This window comes from Chiloscyllium plagiosum, chromosome 9 (assembly GCF_004010195.1).
Source record: "Chiloscyllium plagiosum isolate BGI_BamShark_2017 chromosome 9, ASM401019v2, whole genome shotgun sequence".
NCBI lineage: Eukaryota > Metazoa > Chordata > Chondrichthyes > Orectolobiformes > Hemiscylliidae > Chiloscyllium > Chiloscyllium plagiosum.
Genome location: NC_057718.1, coordinates 45,171,518 through 45,194,006, shown reverse-complemented (window position 1 = coordinate 45,194,006; position 22,489 = coordinate 45,171,518). Strand labels below are relative to the sequence as shown.

Sequence of the window (22,489 nt, the reverse complement as noted above, 5' to 3'; positions counted from 1 at the left end):
CTACTTCTAATTCTAACACCTGGCCTGGTTTGTTACCCAGAACCAAATCCAGTATGGCCTCACCTCTTGTCGGCCTATCTACGTATTGTGTCAGGAAACCCTCCTGCACTCATTGGACAAATACTGACCTATCTAACGAACTTGAGCTATAGCTTTCCCAATCAATATCAGGAAAGTTAAAGTCCCCCATAACAACCACCCTATTACTTTCACTCTTCTCTTGAATCATCCTCGCAATCCTTTCTTCTACGATTCTAGGACTATTAGGAGGCCTGTAAAAGACTCCTAACAGGGTGAGCTCACCTTTCCTATTCCTAACCTCAGATGGCGAGTCTTCATCCATCATCCTTTCCACAGCTGTAATACTATCTTTGACAAGCAATGCCACACCTCCCCCTCTTTTACTCTTTACATGAGGTTAGAGTGGTGCTGGAAAAGCACAGCTGGTCTGATAGCATCTGAGGAGCAGGAAAATTGATGTTTCAGGCAAACGGGCTGATGAAGGGCTTTTGCCTGAAACGTCGATTTTCCTGCTCCTCTGATGCTACCTGACCTGCTGTGCTTTTCCAGGACCACTCTAATGATGAGTAAAGATACCACCTGCTGATTACCACGTACCCTCCTCCCTCAACTGATGAATCACTAGTCCATGTTGAACAACACTTAGAAGCACTGAGGATGGCAAAGGCACAAGATGTACTCCAGGTGGGGGATTTTATTGTCCACCGCTAAGAGTGTCTTACCAGCAGTGCTACCATTTGACCTGGTCGAATCCTAAATGACATACTTACTCGACTGGGTCTGCAGCAGGTGGTGAGGGACCCAACAAGAGGGAAAAGCATTGGTAAGGATGAGGTCAAGAATCTGCCAGGCGCAGATGCATCTGTCTATGACTGTATCACACATTCCTTGTGGAGATGAAGTCCTGCCTTCATTGTGTTGTGTGGCACAATGAAGGCACAATAAATGGGACAGACTTTGAACAGATTTAGCAACTCAAGATGGGGCATCCATGAGGCTCTCTGGGCAAACAACAGCAGTGGAACTGTACTTCAATATAATCTGTAACCTCATGGCCTGGTATATCCCCCCGCTCGACTATTACCATCAAGTGAGGGGATTAACCCTGGATCAATGGCGAGTGCAGGAGAGCATGCCAGGAGCAGCACCAGATATACCTGAAGATGAAGTGTCAACCTGATGAAGCCACTAAATAGGACCACTTCCATGCCAAACAGCATAAGCAGCAAGTGAGGGACAGAGCTAAGAGATCCCACAACCAGCAGATAAGATTTAAATTCTGCAGTGGTACCACATCTGGTTGTGAATGGTAGTGGATGATCAAACAACTCATTGAAGGAAGAGGCTCCACAAATATACCTGTTCTCAATGATGGAAGAGCCCAGTATGTCAGTGCAAAAGTTAAGGGTGTAGATCTCGTAGCAATCTACAGCCAAAAAATGCTGAGTAGATGATCCATCTTGGCCTCCTGTATTGATCCTCAGCATTACAGATACCAGTCTTCAGCCAATTCAGTTCACTCCCTGTGATATCAAGAAATGTTTGGAGGTACTGGATACTGCAAAGGCTACGGGCCCCGACAACATTCTGGCATTACTGCTGAAGATTTGTGCTCCAGAACTTGCAGCTCCCCTAGCCAAGCTGTTGCAGTACAGTTAAAAAACTGGTATTTACCTGACAATGTGGAATTTTTCCCTAGTATGTCCTGTACATAGAAAGCAGGACAAACCAGCCAATTACAGCCCCACCAGTCTACTGTCGATCACCAGTAAAGTGAAAGAAGGTGCCATCAACAGTGCTATTGAACAGCACCTTCTCAGCAATAATGTGCTCAGTGACCCCCAGGGTCTGCTAGGGCTACTCTGCTCCTGACTTCAAAACTGCTTTCTTTCAAACATGGACAAAAGAGCTATATTTCAAAGGTGGAGTGAAAATAACAGTCCTTGACATCAAGGATACATTCGACTGAATGTGGCATGACTGAGCCCTAGTAAAACTGGAATGAACAGATATCGGGGGAAAACATTTCTGGTACATGGGAAGATGGTTGTGGTGGTGGAGGTCAGTCATTTCAGCTCCAGGACATCTTTGCAGGAGTTCTTCAGCTACTTTTTATTAATGGCCTTCCCATTATTATAAGGTTCAGAAGTGGGGTTGTGCAATCATCAGTGAACAATGTTCAGCACCATTCGCATCTCCTCAGACACTGAAGCAGTCTGTATCCAAATGCAACAAGATCTGGACAATATCCAGGCTTGGGCTGACAAGTGGCAAGTAACATGTGTGCCACACCACAAATGCCAGAGTTTGACCATCACCAGCAAGAGACGATCTAAGAGCCCTTTGACATTCAATAGTGTTACCATCTCTGAATCCCCTACTTTAACACCCTGGGCGTTATCATTGATGAGAAACAAAACTGGACTCGCCACATAAATGCATTGGCGACAAGAGCAAGTCAGAGATTAGGAACACTGTGGCGAGTAACACACCTCCTGACTCCCTAAAGCTTGTCATCTATAAGGCACAAGGCAGGAGTGAGAGCCATGACAATGCTCAAGAAGCTTGACACCATCCAGCACAAAACAGCCTGCTTGATTAGCACCGCATCTATTCCCTGCACCACCAACTCTCAACAACACCAGTGAATACCATCTGCAAGATGCACTGCAGAAATTTGCCAAGGAACCTCAGATACCACCTTCTAAGCACATAACATTTCCATGTAGATGGACAAAAGCAGTAGATGTATGAGAACTCCACCATCATCTGCAAGTTCCCCTCCAAGCCACTCACCATCTGACTTGGGAATACATTGCCATTCCTGCACTGTCACTGGGTTCAAAATCCTGGAATTCCCTCCATGATGGCATTGTGGATCAACCTGCAGTAGGTGGACTGCAGCGGTTCAAGAAGGCAGCTCGCCACCATCTTTTCAAGGGCAACTAAGCGTGGGCAATAAATGCTGGCCAGCCAGCGATACCCACATCCCATAAAATGAATAAATAAAAAAACAATTTTGCACAGTCTTGTGTAAGAGTAAAATTTGCAAATAAACATTTACATTACAGTGTGGAAACAGGCCCTTCGGCCCAACAAGTCCACACCGACCCGCCGAAGCGCAACCCACCCATACCCCTACATTTACCCCTTACCTAACACTACGGGCAATTTAGCATGGCCAATTCACCTTACCTGCACATCTTTGGATTGTGGGAGGAAACCGGAGCACCCGGAGGAAACCCACGCAGACACTGGGAGAACGTGCAAACTCCACACAGACAGTCGCCCGAGGCGGGAATTGAACCCGGGTCTCTGGCGCTGTGAGGCAGCAGTGCTAACCACTGTGCCACCGGGCCGCCCAAATGATCTCCACTTTCTCCGCTTCCATCAATTCTAATAGCTAAATCTACTGGAATTCTTTGACGATGTCAAGTATAACTTCCCTATTGTAAATTCATGCTCCCATTCCTCAAATTTTTGTTTTCTCTGGACCATTTATATATTTCTTCATTGGATCTAACACTATCTCTAATTTCTCTGGTAAACCATAGTTTGGCTACCTTTCCCAGTTTACTTTTGTGCTAGACAGGAATGAAAAATTGTTGCTGTTCACCCCCCATGAAGCCCTACCCATAAACGATGCTCCCAATAACAAAGGTAGACCTTGCCAGACTTTGCACCTGCCTGTGCCACAAATTTCACCATAGTCATGAATTCTATTAATGAGCTCCAATCAAGCACTTCTCACAGGTAGCATCTTCATCTGGAATTGTAAAAGCATGGAGTTTGATCATTACAGATATAATTGTCTGGAAAATAAAGTAAGGCAAGGTTTGATATGTTACTATAAAATCACTGGCATTCCAAATTTTAAAAATAAATTCATGTTTCATCTATCAACTGTTATAAGTCTTACCTTATCCCTAACAAGTTTAGGAGATCAAGAACTTCTTAGACCAGGTCTGAAACTGTCTTCAAGCCCATCTGCTGCTTTCCTCTCCCTTGTCTGCTTGCAGCCTGAAACCTTGTCTCTAGTTTTCATTCTGTCTTCCTCACCTAGTTTGTTGCATCAAACCTATTGATCCTTTGACCCTGTTTCCATTTAGCTGCTGACAATCCAATGTTCCTTCATAATCTCCATGTTAACAGTCATTTCAAGCAGTCTGTGTCCTATCTACCACTCCTCGTTCCTTTACAAACTGCCATTGCTACCCTATTATAGAAAGCCTTTCACACCTGTCTTCAATTTCTCTCTCATATACCTTTTGAACTCTCCGATTCCTTTGGTGTTAAAGCTCAAGTTTTCCTATTGTTCTTTGCACCTTGTGGTAATATCTTTCAATGTGGGGGGATGGTCACCTGTCACATGTGTTCTGAAGCCACCTAGCTAGCTTCTCTCACCAGAGAGTGGCTACATGTTGATTATTGTATACGGAGGCGATAGCCCTATTATTGCTAAACTATTAATCCAGAAACTCCGCTAAAGTTCTGGGGATCTGGGTTTGAATTCGGTAAAGAAAAGGTTGGAATTAATATATTGGTGATCATGAAAAGCATGAAAAATTCCCTTCCGGCAAGGAAATCTGCCACCCTCACTTAGACTGGATTACATGTCATTCCAGAATTACTAGAATACGGTTGACTCTCAACTTCCCTCTGAAGTTGCCTAGCAAACCACTCAGTTGTATCAATCTTTATAAAATCTCAACGACGGATTGAACCCGGAAGGACCACTGGAAAAGACAATGACAGAAATAGCTCTGTCTGCTCTGCAAAGTTCCCCTTACTAAATTGGCATGGGATCATACCTTACAGACAATGTCCCAGTCACCACTACCCCTGGATATGTTCTGTCCCACAGGCGGGACAGACCCAGCAGAGATGGTGGCACAGTTGTATACAGTTGGGAAGGATTTGTCTTGGGTGTCCTCAACATTATTCCAGACAGCAGAGGCCCTGATGAGATTTGGGCAATAGTACTGGAGACTTCTGCTCCAGAACTGCTCTCATAGCCAAGCTCTTCCAGTACAGATACAACACTGGCATCTACCTAACACTGTGGAAAATTGCCTAGGTGTGTGCTGTACGCAAAAAGCCGGGCATAATCAACCTGGCCAACCATTGTCTGGTTAGTGTACTCTCAATCGTCGTAAAATGATGTCATCAGCAGTGCCATCAAGCAACACCTACTCAGCAATAACCTGTTTTTTGACGCTCAGCTTCTGACCTCATTACAGCCTTGGTTCAAACATGGTCTAAAAGAGCTGAATTCCAGAAGTGAGATGAGATTAACCATCCTTGATGTCAAGCCCACATTTGACCCAGAATGGCATCCAAGTAGACCGAGCAAAACTGGAATCGATGGTTATCAGAAGGCAAACTCTGTACTAGGGCTGAAAATGTGTTGCTGGAAAAGCGCAGCAGGTCAGGCAGCATCCAGGGAACAGGAGAATCGACGTTTCGGGCATGAAGAAGGGCTTATGCCCGAAACGTCGATTCTCCTGTTCCCTGGATGCTGCCTGACCTGCTGCGCTTTTCCAGCAACACATTTTCAGCTCTGATCTGCTGAAACTCTGTACTAGTTTGAGTCGTACCTGGCACATGGGAAGATGATTGTGATTGTTGGAAGTCAGTCATCCCAGGTCCACGACATCTTTGCAGGAATTCCTTGGGGTAGTGTCCTAGGTCTAAACCATTTTCAGCTGCTTCATCAGCGACTTCCCACCATTATAAAGTCAGAAAATGCGATGATTGCTGATTGCATAAATTTCAGCACCATTTGTTACTCTTCAGATACTGTAGCAGTCCATGTTCAAAAGCAACAATATCTGAACAATATCCAGGCTTGGGCTGACCAGTGCTTTTGTGTGACATGAATGCTAATGACCATCTCCAATAAAAGATAATCCAATCACTGCATCTTGACATGCAGTTGCGTTACCGTCACTGACTCCCCAATATCAACAACTTTGTTGTTACTGTTGACTAGAAACTCGACTAGACTTGCCACATAAATACAGCAGCTGCAAAAGCAGGTCGGGACAGTGAGTAATACTGCAGTGAATAACTCGCATCCTGTCTCTCCAAAGCCTGTATATCATTTACCAGAAATGTGAAGTTATACTCCCCACTTTCCTGGATGAGTGCAGCTCCAACAACATTGAAATAGCTTGACACCATGCTGGTCAAAACAGCCTGATGATTGGCATCACATCCACAAGCATAAATTTCTGATGCTCGCTAACAGCGGTGTGTGCTATCTACAAGATGGACTGTAGAACTTTACCAATGTTTCTTAGACAGCACTTTCCAATCCCACAAGCGATTTCATTTAGTAGGACAAGCGTTGCATATAAATGAGAATACCACCACCTGGAAGTTCCCCTCCAAGCCTCTGAACATTCTGACTTGGAAATATATCTCCATTTTTCACTGTTGCTAGGTAAAAATCCCGGAATTCCCTCCGTAAGGACATTGTAGCTCAACCTACAGCATGTAGACTGCAGTGGTTCAAGAAGGCAGGTCAGCACCACCTTCTCAAGGGCAATTAGGGATGCTGGCTAACCAGAAATGCCCATGTCCCATGAATGAATAGAAAAAACAATTGCGTGTTGGGGAAATTGGAGAGCCAAAAGCTAGAAAGTTGAGATGAAAAATACAGCTGAAAGCAATGTTCCCTCTAAATGTTTTCATTGTACTTGGTTTCTTAGTATTAATGCATGGTACTTTTCAATTTTGTATACACTGCATCCACAGCATCTTACATAGGACCCTCTGAGTGTGCAGTTGCATGCATCCACAGCTGACTGGAAACACTGACAGTAATTTTAGGTTGGCCCGGTAATGGAGTTAGGGTTGTGGCTGCCAAAAGTGACAATGAAGCATTTGGAGATGCTACATTAATTTGAGATGATGGAAATGGACACTGGGTAATTTTAAGAGGCTGACAGTAAGAATGGGTAGAAGGACTTGTATGAAAGAGACCTTTTGTATGGACTGTGGGGATGGTGGAGGCAGTGAATTCAGAGGAGCAGTAATGAGTTTTTGAGGATGGGAAGGTGGAATTTGGAGTATAATTTAGTGAGATACATTTGTTGGGGCTTAAAGTGAGGGAAGAAACCATGGTTTTAAAGGGAGGAATGGTGACTTGTTCAACAGGGGATAGAGCCAATGGAGTAGGAGAAGTGAGACTAAAGTATAAGTTGGTGGTTAAAAGCCACACCAACACTGTAGTGATTTGGCAAGCAGTTTCTCAAAAGCCTTGTTTGGAGGGGAGGCTTCACTCAGGGGCAAGGTGTTGGCAGAATGTGGTAATGATTATTGGTCTAGTGACCAAGTCAAATGGTTCAAATGACTGACACAACAAAGACATTAGTAAGGTGAGTACCCTGCAGGATCCGGCAAAAAATACCAAGATAGGACATTTATATTGGATATTTGTTTGTTCTCATCTTTCAATGCCCTCATTGCTAAACTATTGTATTTCTGTACGATACGCCAATCATACAATTGATTCTACAGTTCATTCTACTAAACCTAGTTTGAAAACCTCCTGTCCTTTCCGTCCACTGGCAGCTCTGTGTTCAGATACTTAGGCTCCATGCTCTGCAATTCTGTCTCTGAGCTCTCAGCCTTTCCACATCCCTATGCTCCTTTAGGATCCTTGTTAAAATTCAGCTCTTTAACAATGCTTTAGCTCCTCCCCCTTAATTTTCTTTGGTTTGGTGGCAATTTTTTTTGTTATACCTTTTTGAAGCACTTTGCAATATAGTCCATTTTAGAAATTTCATATAAATGCTGAGTAATATTGTGGTAGTTCTTGATAGTTCTCATCTCTAATGTAGCAAGACACTTTCCTGATGACCTGGATTGTACAATGAATGAATACACTTTCCTGCTTTTGTAATCTGGTTTATATCTATGCTGACTATAAATTAAAATCCATACAGCAATAGGAGTGTTCTCAGTTTCAGATTAACAAACATATTTAAAAGTAGAGCACTTGTTAGAGAACTCCTTTCTGAATTGAATTTTTTTTCCCATTTTTCAGTTGTCTAACCAGACGCAGCCTCAAAGCACCACTGGCCATCGGAATATGGCACATCAGCGATCCTCTTTTGTATTTCCATGGCAACAAGAACAAACTCCAAGTCACCAAACCTCTCATTCACTAGAAACCCCAATGAAGAAGGGTATTGCCATGAATTTTCAATGGGACCAAGAAGAAACTCCCTTGACGCATTGTCCCAAATCACTGCAAAAGACTACACACTCAACAAGCTGGATTAATAACAGTGTGGACACCTCTAAGCAGGAGGACCAACTGAAATTACAAAATCAAGGTATTGTAGTGATCCAAAAGTAATTACTCATAACTAACCATTTTGAGAGAAATTGCTTTCATAAACAATTTTATAATTCTATAAAGCATGAGGATCACAAGTAGTGTGCAAACAAATATTATACCCATTTCACTAAATATACTTCTCAATTTGTCCATCTCACTTTGATCATTCTAATCTTTGATGCAGTGTTCTTCAATTTCTTACTTATAGTTAACATTCTTTATTCTAAGTAATGCACCCTGAATTCAACTTTTAGAACTGATCTCTGTACTGCATAAGAGTAAATCTTTTTACCTTTCACACAGTTAAGTATTCACTACATCCAAACTAGTATCAATTTGTACTATATCTTTGCATCCACTAAGATGTGGATTACTCAAATTCATTTTGTAGAAGACATTTATAACAGGGTTTAAATGAAGACTCCGAAAGATTGAAGAGGAGTTCATCCAATCCTAAGAATCCTTTATTTGATAAATAATATATATTTTCTGCAATTTAATCTTTACACCGATTATAAATCTATATCTTTCTGATTATCCCATGGCATTTTTAAAAATCATTAAATTAATTGCCCTGAATTAGAGTAAATCAACTAATTGAGCATATAAGAAATTCTTATGTTTTCTTTACAGGTTATAGTACGTTACCGTTTGTACTTTTTTCGTTTCCTGGTGTACTACATAGTAATGCAAAGTCAACATTTTTATGTTTGTGTTATTTATGTAGCATTGTCTTCTCTTGACTCAAATACACTAGGGCCTCATGATGATCCATAGTGACCACATCATCTTGTGTTGGGACTGCTATATACTCCTGTCATTCATCTTGACATGTTTTTCAACCTTTCTTCATCTTTATGCCAGCCACAACGTATTTGTTCAGAAATCCTAATTCTTTTTGAAATTAATATTAACATTGTGCCTTACTTGATTTAGTTAATGATTTTCAGCTTCTGGATGATGATTTAAATTTTCTGTTCCACAATTTGACAGTCATTTCGAACTGTTAGTGTTTTGCTATCAGTGCAAGAGTGGATGGTCCATATTTTTACAGAGAAAAACGGATTTCAATAACAATGAGAAAATTTCACTGGCTAAGTCCTTAAATTAGTCACGAAGCTGTCATATTATTGGCCAGTTTTAAATTTAACTATGTGGTCTTATCAATGTATGTTATGAATAAGGAGCAGGAGTAAGTCATTCAGCCCTCAAACCTGCTCCATTATTTAATTAGATCATGGCTGATTTGATTTTAACCATAAGTCGGAATATTGACCAACATCTGATTCCATTCCGCCCCCTTACTTGCAATAAGCTTATCTACTTATACCTTTAAAATACTGAAACGTCAATGTTTCATTACCTTTTCAGAGAGTAAGTTCCAAAAACACATGGGCCTTTGTGAGAAAATATTTTGCCTCATCTCTTTACATGCACAACCCCTAATTTTTAAACAACAATCCATAGTTCTAGATTCTGTCACATCCTCTCAACATCTATCCTGTCAAAATCCTTCAGGATCTCTTACTTCAATTAAGTCATCTCTTCCTCTTATAAACTCCAGAGGATACAGCCTAGCCTGTCCAAACCTTTCCTCACAAGACAAAAATATGTATTAGTTGAGTAAGGTTCCACTGAACTGCTTCCAACATACTTACATCCTATCTTAAATAAGGTGATCAATACTGCACACAATGCTCAGATGTTGTCTCATCAGTGCTCCATAACTGAAGCGTACCCTCCCTACTTTTCTATTCAATTCCACTCATGATAAATAACATTCCATTAGCTTCCCTAATTATTTGCTTTCTTCCACTTTAGCTTTCTGTGGTGTAAGCAGTAGGACACCCAGAGTCATCTGTATCTCAGAGCTCTGCAATCTGTCATCATTTTGATAATATGCTTTTTTTATACAAAATTGACGATTTTACATTTTCCCACATTATACTTCCATTTACCAAACAGTTGGCCACTTATTAAAATAAGGATGAAAGCATAACTGATGAGCCAGCAGTTTAAAAATCGCAATGTTGTCAATATTTTTATTTAAATTTCTAATTCCATATAAAACATGACGTCAAATTAGTAAATTCAACAATGGTTCATTTTATTGAATTACCTATACTTGTTTGAAAGGTGAAAAGTATTGACTGACAGAAATTTGTCATTTGTAGAACAATTACAAAATAATGACTTACACATCAGAACAACAAGCTAGAATAATAAATTGAATATAAATTTTGGATCTAATAGCCTGAGATATACTGCATTCTATTATTGTACACCCTACTGATGCCCCTGTGTTTTCTGAAGTGTTTTAGTACTAGCTGTAATATTGCTCTTGAATAAAATAGTTTTAAGTGTTGAAATGTTTCAAGCAGAATAAATGATTAATTGTTGGACTGCAGTTATACTTAATTTGTAGAGTTGATGAAAGGTGTGCACTTTTTGTTTTGAAGACCTGCAAACTAAAGTTTCTGATCTGGAATTTCGACTTAAAACTCAGGAGAAAGAAATCAAAAATCATCTGAATAAACTTCATGAAATCCAATTCCAGTTTGATAAAGCTAAAGTAGATCTTTCAGAGAAAGAACAAAAACTCAGTAAGTCCAGAGATGAATTGACCAAGGTAACTGCACAGTGTGAACAAGCCAGTACAAAGGTACAGTAAGATCCATTAATTCACTTTTAAGCTAATTTGTCATTTTAATTAGAATGATTATAATGTAGCTAATTCGTTTAATTTTATTCAGTTTTTAAAATCAATAACTATACATTATTCTTTCATGTACACTACTTGTTTGACATTGAATAATTTTCCATTTTTATGTTTATCTTATGAGAATGTTGCATTGAATGTACTACACTGAACAAGCATTTGATCCAGCTGGCCCATGGCAGCATTCATGCTCGCATGAATCTTGTCCCATCCTCCTCCTCCTAACTATATCAGGAAGTTTCATTCTTGTTACAAGATTATCTAGCTATCCCTCCAATGAATCAATTATATTTCCCTAAAATGCTCTTTGTAGTATTGTATTCCACATTCTTCCCATTCTGAGTAAAGAAGGATCTTAATTCCCTGTGGTATTTATTAGTGATTATCTTGTACTTCTGATCTCTAGTTTTCTACCTCTTCAGCATTAGAAACATTTTCTCTTTCTACCCGATCAAACCTTTTTATTATATTAATGATCTCTGTCAGGTCACTCCTCATCTGTTTTTATAGATTTATAAAGACCTACAACATGGAAACAGACCCTTTGGTCCAACTCGTCCATGCCATCCAGAAATCCCAACCCAATCTAGTCCCAACTGGCAGCACCTGGCCCATATCCCTCCAAACCCTTCCTATTCATATAACCATCCAGATGCTTTTTAAATGTTGAAATTGTACTAGCCTCCACCACTTCCTCTGGCAGCTCATTCCACATACGTACCACGCTCTGTATGAAAGAGTTGGGGTCTCTTAGGTCTCTTTTATTATCTTTCCCCTCTCAACCTAAACCTATGCCCTCTGGATATGTGTTGGCTCACCTTAGGGAAAATAATTTGTCTATTTATCCTATCCATGCCCTTCATCATTTTATAAATCTTTATAAGGTCACCCCTCAGCCTCTGACGCTCCAGGGAAAACAGCCCCAGCCTATTCAATCTCTCCCTATAGCTCAAATCCTCCAACCCTGGCAACATCCTTGTAAATCTTTTCTGAACCCTTTCAAGTTTCACAATATCTTTCCAATAGGAAGGAGACCAGAATTGCACACAATATTCCAACACTGGCCTAACTAATGTCCCGTACAGCCGCAACATGACCTTCCAACTCCTGTACTCACTCTTACCAATTCTGGTATTAACTTTTTAAACTTTTCTTTTTACACAATGATTCTACTGCTTTTGCATTTTTATAATAAGATTACCTGAACAGTATATAGCATTCCAAGTTTTCCTGAATTCAAGTTTAACTTCCCTGACTTTTCAGTTTTTTTCGCGAATTTTTTTCCCAGTGCTTGGTTGCTTTACCTCATGAACCTACTAAAGCTGATTTGCTTACTTTAGTGATTCCTGAGTGTATCCTGTTATAACCAGGTGAGAAGGGGAAGACTAGTTTTGCCCTTTTACCACTTGATGTTTGACTGCAACAAGCGGATGAATTCTTTAAAACTATGTCATTTCAGTATGCAGTTCATTTGTTTGAGACAATTACTCTCGAGTTAGAACAGCAAAATCAAAGTTTTTATTGCAAAAAGTATTAAATGTATAAATACATCATATTTCCCAACGTGTTTTTCTTAGTTTCATTTTGTCTTTATTCATCCATAGAATATTGTTACTGGTTAGTTTGTTGATTTTTAGTGGAATATATTTCTCCTGATTTTAAAAACTAGTAAAGTACTGTGGATGTTTGAAATTTGAAATCATATTAGAAAATGCTGGAAATATTTAGCATGTCAGCCAGCATCTGTGAAGAGAGAAATAATTAATTCAGGTATGGAATCTTTGTCTTTTTTCGTAGTGATTTATGGGATGTGGGCATCACTGGCTGGCCAGCATTTATTGCCTGTCCCTAGTTGCCTTTGAGAAGGTAGTGATGGGCTGACTACTTGAACTGGTGCATTCCGTGCGCTGTAGGTAGACCTCAATGCTGTTAGGGAGAGAATGCCAGGATTTATACCCAGTGGCAGTGAAGGAACAGCGATATGTTTACAAGTTAGGAGGGGAACCTGAAGGTAGTGGTGTTCTTATGTATATGCTGGGAGAAAGTGAGGTCTGCAGATGCTGGAGATCAGAGTCGAGAAGGTGTTGCTGGAAAGGCATCAAGAATCATTCCTGATGAAGGACTCCAGCCCAAAACGTCGTTTCTCCTGCTCCTTGGATGCTGCCTGATGTGCTAAGCTTTTCTAGCAACACACTCTCGACTCTGATATCCAGCATCTGCAGACTTCCCTTTCTCCTAGTTGATTTTAACCTGACCGTAAAGCCTCTTCCAAGGATGCCTACCTTTAAGAAGTTCTCCTCCTATCTCAACAAAGATCTCACTGAATCTCTCTCTCACTGTACTCCCCAAGCCCATTCCAGAGGAAGGGCTCCTGCCCGAAACGTCGATTCTCCTGCTCCTTGGATGCTGCCTGACCTGCTGTGCTTTTCCAGTAACACACGCTCGACTATGTATATACTGCCCTTGCCCGTCTAGATGAACGTGGTCATCGGTTTGGAAAGTGCTGTCTGAGGATCTTTGATGAATTTCTGCACTGCATCTTGCAGATGATACACACTGATGTTACTGAGCATTAGTGGTGGACGAAGTGGATGCTTATGGATGTAGTGCCAATCAAGTGGGCTGCTTTGTCCTGGATGGTGTCAAGCTTCTTGAGCGTTGTTGGAGCTACACTCACCCAGGCAAGTGGGGAGTATTACATCACATTCCTGTCTTGTGCCTTGTGGGTGAAGAACAGGCTTTTGGGAATCAGAAGATTAGTTACTTGCCGCAGTATTCCTAGCCTCTGGTCTGGTCTTGTAGCCATTGTGTTTATGTGATGAATCCATTTGAGTTTATGGTCAACGATTAATTCCCAGGCTATTGTTAGTATAGATTTTAGTGATGGTTACATCATTGAATGTCAGAAGGTGATGGTTGGATTGTCTCCTATTGATAATGGTCATAGCGTGGCATTTGTGTGGCGCAAATGTTACTTGCTACTTGTCTGCCCAAGCCTGCATATTGTCCAGATCTTGTTACATTTGAACATAGGCTGCAACAGTATCTGAGAAGTCACAAATGGTGCTGAGCATTGTGTAATCATCAGTGAACATCTCCATTCTGACCTTATGATGGAGGGAAGGTCATTGATGAAGAAGCTGTGGATGCTTGGGTTTAGGTCACTCCTAAGGAGGTCCTGCAGAGATGTCCTGGAGCTGAGAATCAGTACTCTAAGAGGTTATTAATCTAAACAAAAATCTTTGTTTCTCTCTGCACAGATGCTGTCTGACTGGCTGAGTGCTTTCAGCATTTTCTGTTGTTATTTCAGGTAGCTACTGAACTATTAATCAGTTTTAAACATTACTCTTTATTGTTTTATCTTTTTGTATTTGTTTTTAGTTTATCTTTTCAATTTTATTCCCATCTTACCAAGTTAGCTTTTCTCCTTCTTATCTGTCATGCTTATTTGCTTCAAAGTTAAAAATCACACAACACTAGGTTATAGTCTAACAGGTTCATTTGGAAGCACTGGCTTTCGGAGCGCTACTCCTTCATCAGGTGGTTGTGGAGAATAAGACTGTAAGACACAGAATTTATCGCAAAAGTTTACAGTGTGATGTAACTGAAGTTATATATTGAAAAAAGACCTGGATTGTTTGATAAGTCTCTCATCTTTTAGAATGACCATGTTGGTTTCAGTTCTTTCATATGAAAATCGCAAAACCTTTTTTTAAAAAAGTTACATTCTCAAGTGAACTTTAACAATTGATGTCATGTTTGCCCAGATAATGTATTGAAGGTGGGAGCTGCCCTGTGTGAGACTGTCTGTGCCACAACGGTCAGACTGATTCTAATCTAAAAAATGGATTTACAGAATCTTGCATGGATTCATGCAGTTTTTGAGCAAAGTAAAATGTAACTCTGCAAGTACAAATTCAGGGTGGGGGAGAGATATGGTGTTTTTCACCTGCATTACATGTTATTTATTTTTGCTAGCCCACCTCCACTCAGAAAGATTCCAGCCACCATCTTCAGCTAAGAACAGAGGATTTATTTAATCAAAAGGCAAAATATTCCATGTCCTGATTTGATCAAGATATAAGCTCTAACTGTGAGAACTTTTGCGAAATCAACTTGTCTATCTTTGTAGGTATAAGTAGCATAAAATCAAATAAGAAACCTCAATTTCACATTTTATGCATTATATTCCATAATCTAAACATTTCTTAAATTATTTGCTCTTGCTTGTATTGGTACTAGAATCCATTCCAGAATATAAAAGTCACATCCATATTTGTTTCTGATTTTGTTAGTGTCTGATGGTTGAACAAAAGCTGAAGCAGGTATCTGATGAATTGAGTTGTCACAGACAAAATGCTGAAAGTACACGACGCAACATGGAACAGAAGTTAAAAGATAAGGAAAAGGATTTCCAACAGGTGATAACAATGCTCTCAGCATTATTTGAAATCAACACCCGCTAAAGTAAAACTTTGCATTGTAGTTTGAAGACAAAACAGTTGATAGTATGTATGCAATTTCCATATACTATTGTATCTGATATGTGTGGCTTGGAGTTCACTCATGGGGATGAATTTCTTCAGGCTTTTCCACATCTACCAACCTGACTTGATTAATGATGCCAAAGTTAGGGTAGCCAAAGGCCTTTATTTGTGCTGTACATCTCTATCACTTTATTTATGTTTCTACATGTATCGCATCCTAAATATATGAATGGTTTGGATGCTACATGCATCAATTCGTGGGTTTGAATGCTGTAAAATCCAGTGCGTGACCTTCCTGCTACCTACTCCTAAGTTGTCTGATATTTTGTGAGGGACGGGAGAGAAGTGGCAGCTAGAACATACTTGGAGCTTTTGAGGTTTTTAAATGGGCAACTAATAGTCCACATCCTGCCTGTACCGCCATTTTACCTGCAATGGGATTGGTCCAGCACTATGCTCATCAGAGGCAATGCTGCTCCATCTCCAGATTATGTTTCTTCTTTTGCTTGGTCCATCTGACCGCTCATCATGGCCCTCCACCCTCTTTGCCAGCAACTGCTTTCCTGGCCCTAGCGAGAGCCTGGATTGACCTATCAATCCAAGCTCCTCTTCATTGTTTCTGCCTGTAGTCCCAGCAGTGGCCACTGTTGTTTTGTGATGCTGCTGGAACTACAGAGTTTAACACCCTTCCAGCTCTCTGAAGCAAGACTTACCCTCAAGATAGAGCAGAAGTCTTATGGTATAGCAATTAATGCTGATTCTGATCATCAATTGCTAAAGTACAGCCAACTGTATGGTGTGTGTGCTCATTGCTGACTTTCTAGCCGAATGCGGCAGGACTAGAATGATCCGTAAAAGTTAGCCATTACGCTGAGATCAAGGGTCAAAAAGGGCTCCATTAGCACCTATTTTTGTGGATCTCCTCAATTGTCAAGATCATGTTTTCATACAGGCTTAGTTTGAATAGAAAGTGCACTGGACCGTGCAATTACAAAGGTGTGTGTACAGGCAAACTAAAAACAACTGGGAGCACATAAAACAGGCAAATTTGTAACATCCATCATTGTGTAATGATGCTTTGACATTAGTGCCATTTTTTAGTTCCACACTGCAGTGTGTGTGCTTCCTTAGCATCATATGTCCCTTCATACCATTGAATTTACAAAATCTTCTCTTGTAAACCCACCCCACCCAAATGTTATCCAAAGGGATCAGCAACCAGTTGATAATTAGTTGCTGGATCTTTTGTTCTGGATGGTCCTGAAGAAGGGCTACACCCAAAATGTTGACTTCTCCACCTCCTGATGCTGCCTGACTTGCAGTGTTCTTCCAGCCTCCTGCATGTCTACCTTTGATTCCAGCATCTGCAACTTTTTTGTCTCTAACAAAGGATGAATTCTTCTCGCTGCTAATGCAATGTCTGAGTTTTGGCTGCTTTTCCGTAATTGTTTAAAACTTCAATACTTTAGAGTGGTGTGTCAAAACTGAAGTATATCTTGACTTAATCACTAATACACAAAATTCGAGGCATGAATAACCTAATGGAGCTTCATCTGGCATTGAGCATGACTGGAGAGTGGACAGAGCAGGACGAGTTTCTAGAATTGAGAGGAAGTGGGGAAACAATGGTTCTCAGCAATGTATCTTCTCAAAGTGGCCATCATTATTTCCTCATTGCAGAACAAAACATGCAGGTGGGTGCTGCTTCTCTTCACTCTCAGACCGCTCCATTAATTCCCATTGCTTTTTGGTTTGTGCTATTTTCTCCCTCAAGCAAAAAGGATATATCCAGACGTTTCATTACCTGGCTAGGTAACGTCATCAGTGGCGACCTCCAAGTAAAGCGAAGCTGTTGTCTCCTGCTTTCTATTTATATCTTTCTCCTGGATGGGGTTCCTGGGATTTGTGGTGATGTCATTTCATGTTCATTTTCTGAGGGGTTGATAGATGACCTCTAGATCTATATGCTTGTTTATGGCGTTGTGGTTGGAGTGCCAGGCCTCTAGGAATTCTCTGGCATGTCTTTGCTTAGCCTGTCCCAGGATAGATGTGTTGTCCCAGTCGAAATGGTGGGTTTTTTCATCCGTGTGTAGGGCTACGAAGGAGAGGGGGTTGTGTCTTTTTGTGGCTAGCTGGTGTTCATGTATCCTGGTGGCTAACTTTCTTCCTGTTTGTCCTATGTAGTGTTTGTGACATTCCTTGCATGGAATTTTATAGATGACGTTGGTTTTGTCCTTGGGTTGTACTGGGTTTTTTAAGTTTGTTAGTTTTTGTTTGAGAGTCTTGGTGGGTTTGTGTGCTACTCGGATTCTGAGGGGTCTCAGTAGTCTGGCTGTCATTTCTGAAACTTCTTTGATATATGGTAAGGTGGTTAGGGTTTCTGGCTGTGTTTTGTCTGCTTGTTGTGGTTTGTTCTTGAGGAATCTGCGCACTGTGTTTTTGAGTATCCGTTCTTCTTGAATACGTCGTATAGGTGGTTCTCTGTTTTTCGAAGTTCGTCTGTGCTGCAGTGTGTGGTGGCTCGTTGGAATAGTGTTCTGATACAGCTTCGTTTGTGTGTGTTGGGGTGGTTGCTGGTGTAGTTGAGTATTTGGTCAGTGTTTGTCAGTTTTCTGTATATGCAGGTTTGTAATTCTCCCTTGTCCTTTCTTTCTACGGTGACATCCAGAAATGCGAGTTTGTTGTCAGTTTCTTCCTCCTTGGTGAACTTTATGCCTGTGAGGGTGTTGTTGATGATGTTAAATGTCTCTTCTATCTTGTTTCGTTTTGTGATGGCAAAGGTGTCATCTACGTAGCGAACCCAGATTTTTGGTTTGATGATTGGTAGGGCTGTTTGTTCATTTTTGGTTTGATGATTGGTAGGGCTGTTTGTTCTAACCTTTGCATTACCGCTTTTGCTATGAATCCTGATAGCGGAGATCCCATGGCTGTGCCGTTGATTTGTTTGTAGACTATGTTGTTGAAAGTGAAGTGGGTGGTGAGGCACAGGTCCACTAGCTTCATGATGTTTTCGTTGGTAATGTGATTGATGGTGGTTGGTCTGTGTGTGATGGTCTGTTCTAAAAGTGTGGCGAGTTTTTCCTTTGCTAGGTCGATGTTGATGGAGGTGAATAGTGCTGTTACGTCGAATGAGATCATTGCTTCGTCTTCCTCTATTTTGGTGTTTTTTAGGAATTCGTGGGTGGAGTGGATGGAGTGCTGTGACTCTTCTACTAGGTATTTCAGTCTTGCGTGTAGTTCTTTGGCCAGTCTGTAAGTAGGTGTTCCGGATAGTGACACTATAGGTCTGGGGGAGGGGTTCCTGGTTTATGGATTTTGGGTAGTCTGTAGAATCGTGGGGTGTTGGTCCTGTCGGGTTTCATTTTCTGGAATTTCGTCTTGTTTAATTGTCCGGAATTGTCTAATTTTCTTAGGAGATATGTAATTTTGTTTCCTAATTATGGGGTTGAGTCTAGCGCCACCCTTTGGTAGGTCTTGGTGTCTACGAGTAGTGCATTGGCTTTCTCGATGTAGTCCCTTCTGTTCTGGATGATTTGGAGATGCCGGTGTTGGACTGGGGTGTTCAAAGTTAAAAATCACCTAACACCAGGTTATAGTCCAACAGGTTTATTTGGTTTGGAGATACCAGTGTTGGACTGGGGTGTACAAAGTTAAAAATCACACAACACCAGGTTATAGTCCAACAGGTTTAATTGGAAGCACACTAGCTTTCGGAGCGACAATCACCTGATGAAGGAGCGTCGCTCCGAAAGCTAGTGTGCTTCCAATTAAACCTGTTGGACTATAACCTGGTGTTGTGTGATTTTTAGCTCTGTTCAGGATGACTGTGAGCCGACCTTTGTCTGCAGGTAATATAACAATGTTTTTGTCTTTTTTGAGGTTTTCTAGGGCTTTCTTTTCTTGTGTGTTCAGTTTGTTTCCTTCCCTTTTTCGGCTCAGAGTAGGTGTAACTGTCTGTCTGATAGGTTGTTGTGTTTCTTCCATGAGATTGTTGTCCTTCAATGTGGTTTCTAATGCCGCTAGGAAATCCTTCTTGTCAGCGTCTCGGTAATTGAAATTTAATCCTTTGACTAGTATACCGCTTCTTCTGTGTCTGATAGGGTCCGGTCTGATACGTTCTTTATCCATGCCCCTGTGTTATCGGTTTTGTCCTTTTTTGTGAGCTTGTCAAGTTTTTTCTTCAGGTCCCGATTTTTCTTTATCTGTGTTTGTCGTTGTTTGGTGTTTATGGCTCATTCTACCGCATCTGTCCATTCTTGAGTTGTTGCTTGTTTGAATAACGGTTTTTGGCACGCAATTTCCCGGTTGTATTTTCGGAGTCTGTGGTGGGCGTCATTGATTAGTTCTCGGAGCATTCTGTGGCCGTTTTGTTCTGTTAAATTTCTGGCTTGAGGTGTTTTTATCGGCGGTTTATATTGGAAACATTTTGGCAGTACCTGTTTTCTTAAACATTCATGCAGGAAGTACAGTTGTTCGCAGGTAGAACTCTCTCGGATTCCTTTCCCATCTTCGGGCCAGTTGTAGCGTGTTGCGCCCATAGGTTTTTGCAAGGTTTGTGGGTTTGTAGCTCAGGTTGAGATTTAGGGTGTAGGTTTGCTCGCTGAGCTGTAGGTTTGATATCCACCTATACGACGTATTCAAGAAGAATGGATACTCAAAAAACACAGTGCGCAGATTCCTCAAGAACAAACCACAACAAGCAGACAAAACACAGCCAGAAACCCTAACCACCTTACCATATATCAAAGAAGTTTCAGAAATGACAGCCAGACTACTGAGACCCCTCAGAATCCTAGTAGCACACAAACTCACCAAGACTCTCAAACAAAAACTAACAAACTTAAAAAACCCAGTACAACCCAAGGACAAAACCAACGTCATCTATAAAATTTCATGCAAGGAATGTCACAAACACTACATAGGACAAACAGGAAGAAAGATAGCCACCAGGATACATGAACACCAGCTAGCCACAAAAAGACACAACCCCCTTTCCTTCGTAGCCCTACACACGGATGAAAAAAACCACCATTTCGACTGGGACAACACATCTATCCTGGGACAGGCTAAGCAAAGACATGCCAGAGAATTCCTAGAGGCCTGGCACTCCAACCACAACGCAATAAACAAGCACATAGATCTAGATGCCATCTATCAACCCCTCAGAAAATGAACAGGGAATGACATCACCACAAATCCCAGGAACCCCATCCAGGAGCAAGATATAAACAAAATAGAAAGCAGGAGACAACAGCTTCGCTTCACTTGGAGGTCGCCACTGATGATGTTACCTAGCCAGATAATGAAACGTCTGGATATCAAACCTACAGCTCAGTGAGCAAACCTACACCCTAAACCTCAACCTGAGCTACAAACCTTCACAAATCTTGCAAAAAAGGATATGTATTATTCAGTGACCTGTAATATGTTTGGGTGATTGTTATGGTTTAAAAATAGACATGACCTTCTCAAGGGTGGTGGCCAACAGACAACAAATTCTGGCTTTGTCCTTGATAAGATGGTGGTGAGCTGCCTTCTTGAAATTCTGCTTTCCATATGATGTAGGCACTATAAGCTTCCAGATTTTGTCCCAGTGACAGTAAAGGACTGGGCCAAGTTAGGGTGGTATGTGCCTTGGAAAGAAACTTTCAGATAGTGGTGTTCCCATGTAACTCTAGGCAATCCAGATCAGAGATTTGGAATGTGCTGTTGAAGGAGTCTTTTTGAATTAGTTCAGCGCATCTTGGAGATGCTACACTTTGCTGCTAGTTTATGTCAGTGGTGGAGGGAATGAATGTTGAAGGTCCTAAATGGAGTGCCAGTCAAGCAGGTTGTTTTCTCCTCGGTGTTGCTGACCTTCAAAGGTGTGGTTGGAGCTGCACTTAATCAGGCAAGTGGAGATCATTCAGTGAAACTCCTGACTCATGCCTCGGCAGGGTTTGAAGAGAGTCAGGAAGTTCATTATTCATTGCTTAATTTTCAGTCTCTGATCTGCTCTTGTAGCTGTAATATCAATCTGACAGATCCAGTGTAGTTTCTGATCAATGTTAACCGCAAGATATGTTAATGCCATTGAATGTTAAGGAGAGATGGTTATATTCTCTCATGTTGGAGATGGTCAATGCCTTGCACTTTTGCAGCATGAATATTACCTGCCACTTAAGAGTCCAAGCCTGGATGTTGTCCAGTTTTCCTGCAGTTTGACGTGGGCTACTTCAGTATCTGAACATTGTGCTATCATCAACAAGCATGCCCACCTCTGATCTTATGGTGGATGGAAAATGATTAATGAGGCAACTGAAAATCATTGGGTCTGACAGTCTTGGGATGCAATGATAGTGCCCCTACCTCTAAGCCAGGAGACCCAGGTTCAAATCCCATCTGCTCCAGAGGTGTGTAACAATATTTCCAAAGAGTTTGAATAGAAAGTATCTAACTTAAGAAGTACATTGGGCTCTTGTGGCACAGTGGCAGTGTCTCTACCTTTAGGCTGGAACATCTGTTCAAGTCTCACTACCAACTGCTTCAGTGATATTTTGCGCTTGAGATAATTGACCTCCAACAACCACAACACTCTTCCTTTGTACTAGATATGATTTCAATGAATGAAGAGATTTCACCCTAATTCCCAAAGTTCCAGCTTTGCCAGGGCTCCTTTATACATATGTGTATACTTAATCTCTAAATTTTATATCTTTCAAAGGAGCTTTCTCATCAACAACACTCCCTGCAGAGCCTGGATCAACAATTCAGCCAAATGAAAAATAAGCTGAACCAGGAGTTACAGCAAGCCAAAAATGATTATAGTGCTCTACAGTTGGAGAGTGATAAAGTATGTAATTTTGGACTCAACTCATGTATCTAATGTGTACAACTTGCAGTGTTGAACTATCTGAATGAATGCACTTAATG

The 22,489-nt window shown here is 41.0% G+C and overlaps 1 protein-coding gene across 8 annotated transcripts in view; it reads left to right on the top strand.

Annotated features, from left to right (window-relative positions):
- The window catches only part of LOC122552828 (centromere protein F-like), a 105,162-nt gene that overhangs the window by 22,614 nt on the left and 60,059 nt on the right, over positions 1 to 22,489 (top strand). For all 8 annotated transcript variants that reach the window (XM_043695818.1, XM_043695816.1, XM_043695820.1 and 5 more), the window contains exons 6-9: positions 8,075 to 8,366; positions 10,831 to 11,033; positions 15,386 to 15,511; positions 22,281 to 22,409. In XM_043695818.1, the coding sequence (XP_043551753.1) occupies positions 8,075 to 8,366; positions 10,831 to 11,033; positions 15,386 to 15,511; positions 22,281 to 22,409 (750 nt within the window). The remainder of the gene's footprint in view (positions 1 to 8,074; positions 8,367 to 10,830; positions 11,034 to 15,385; positions 15,512 to 22,280; positions 22,410 to 22,489) is intronic.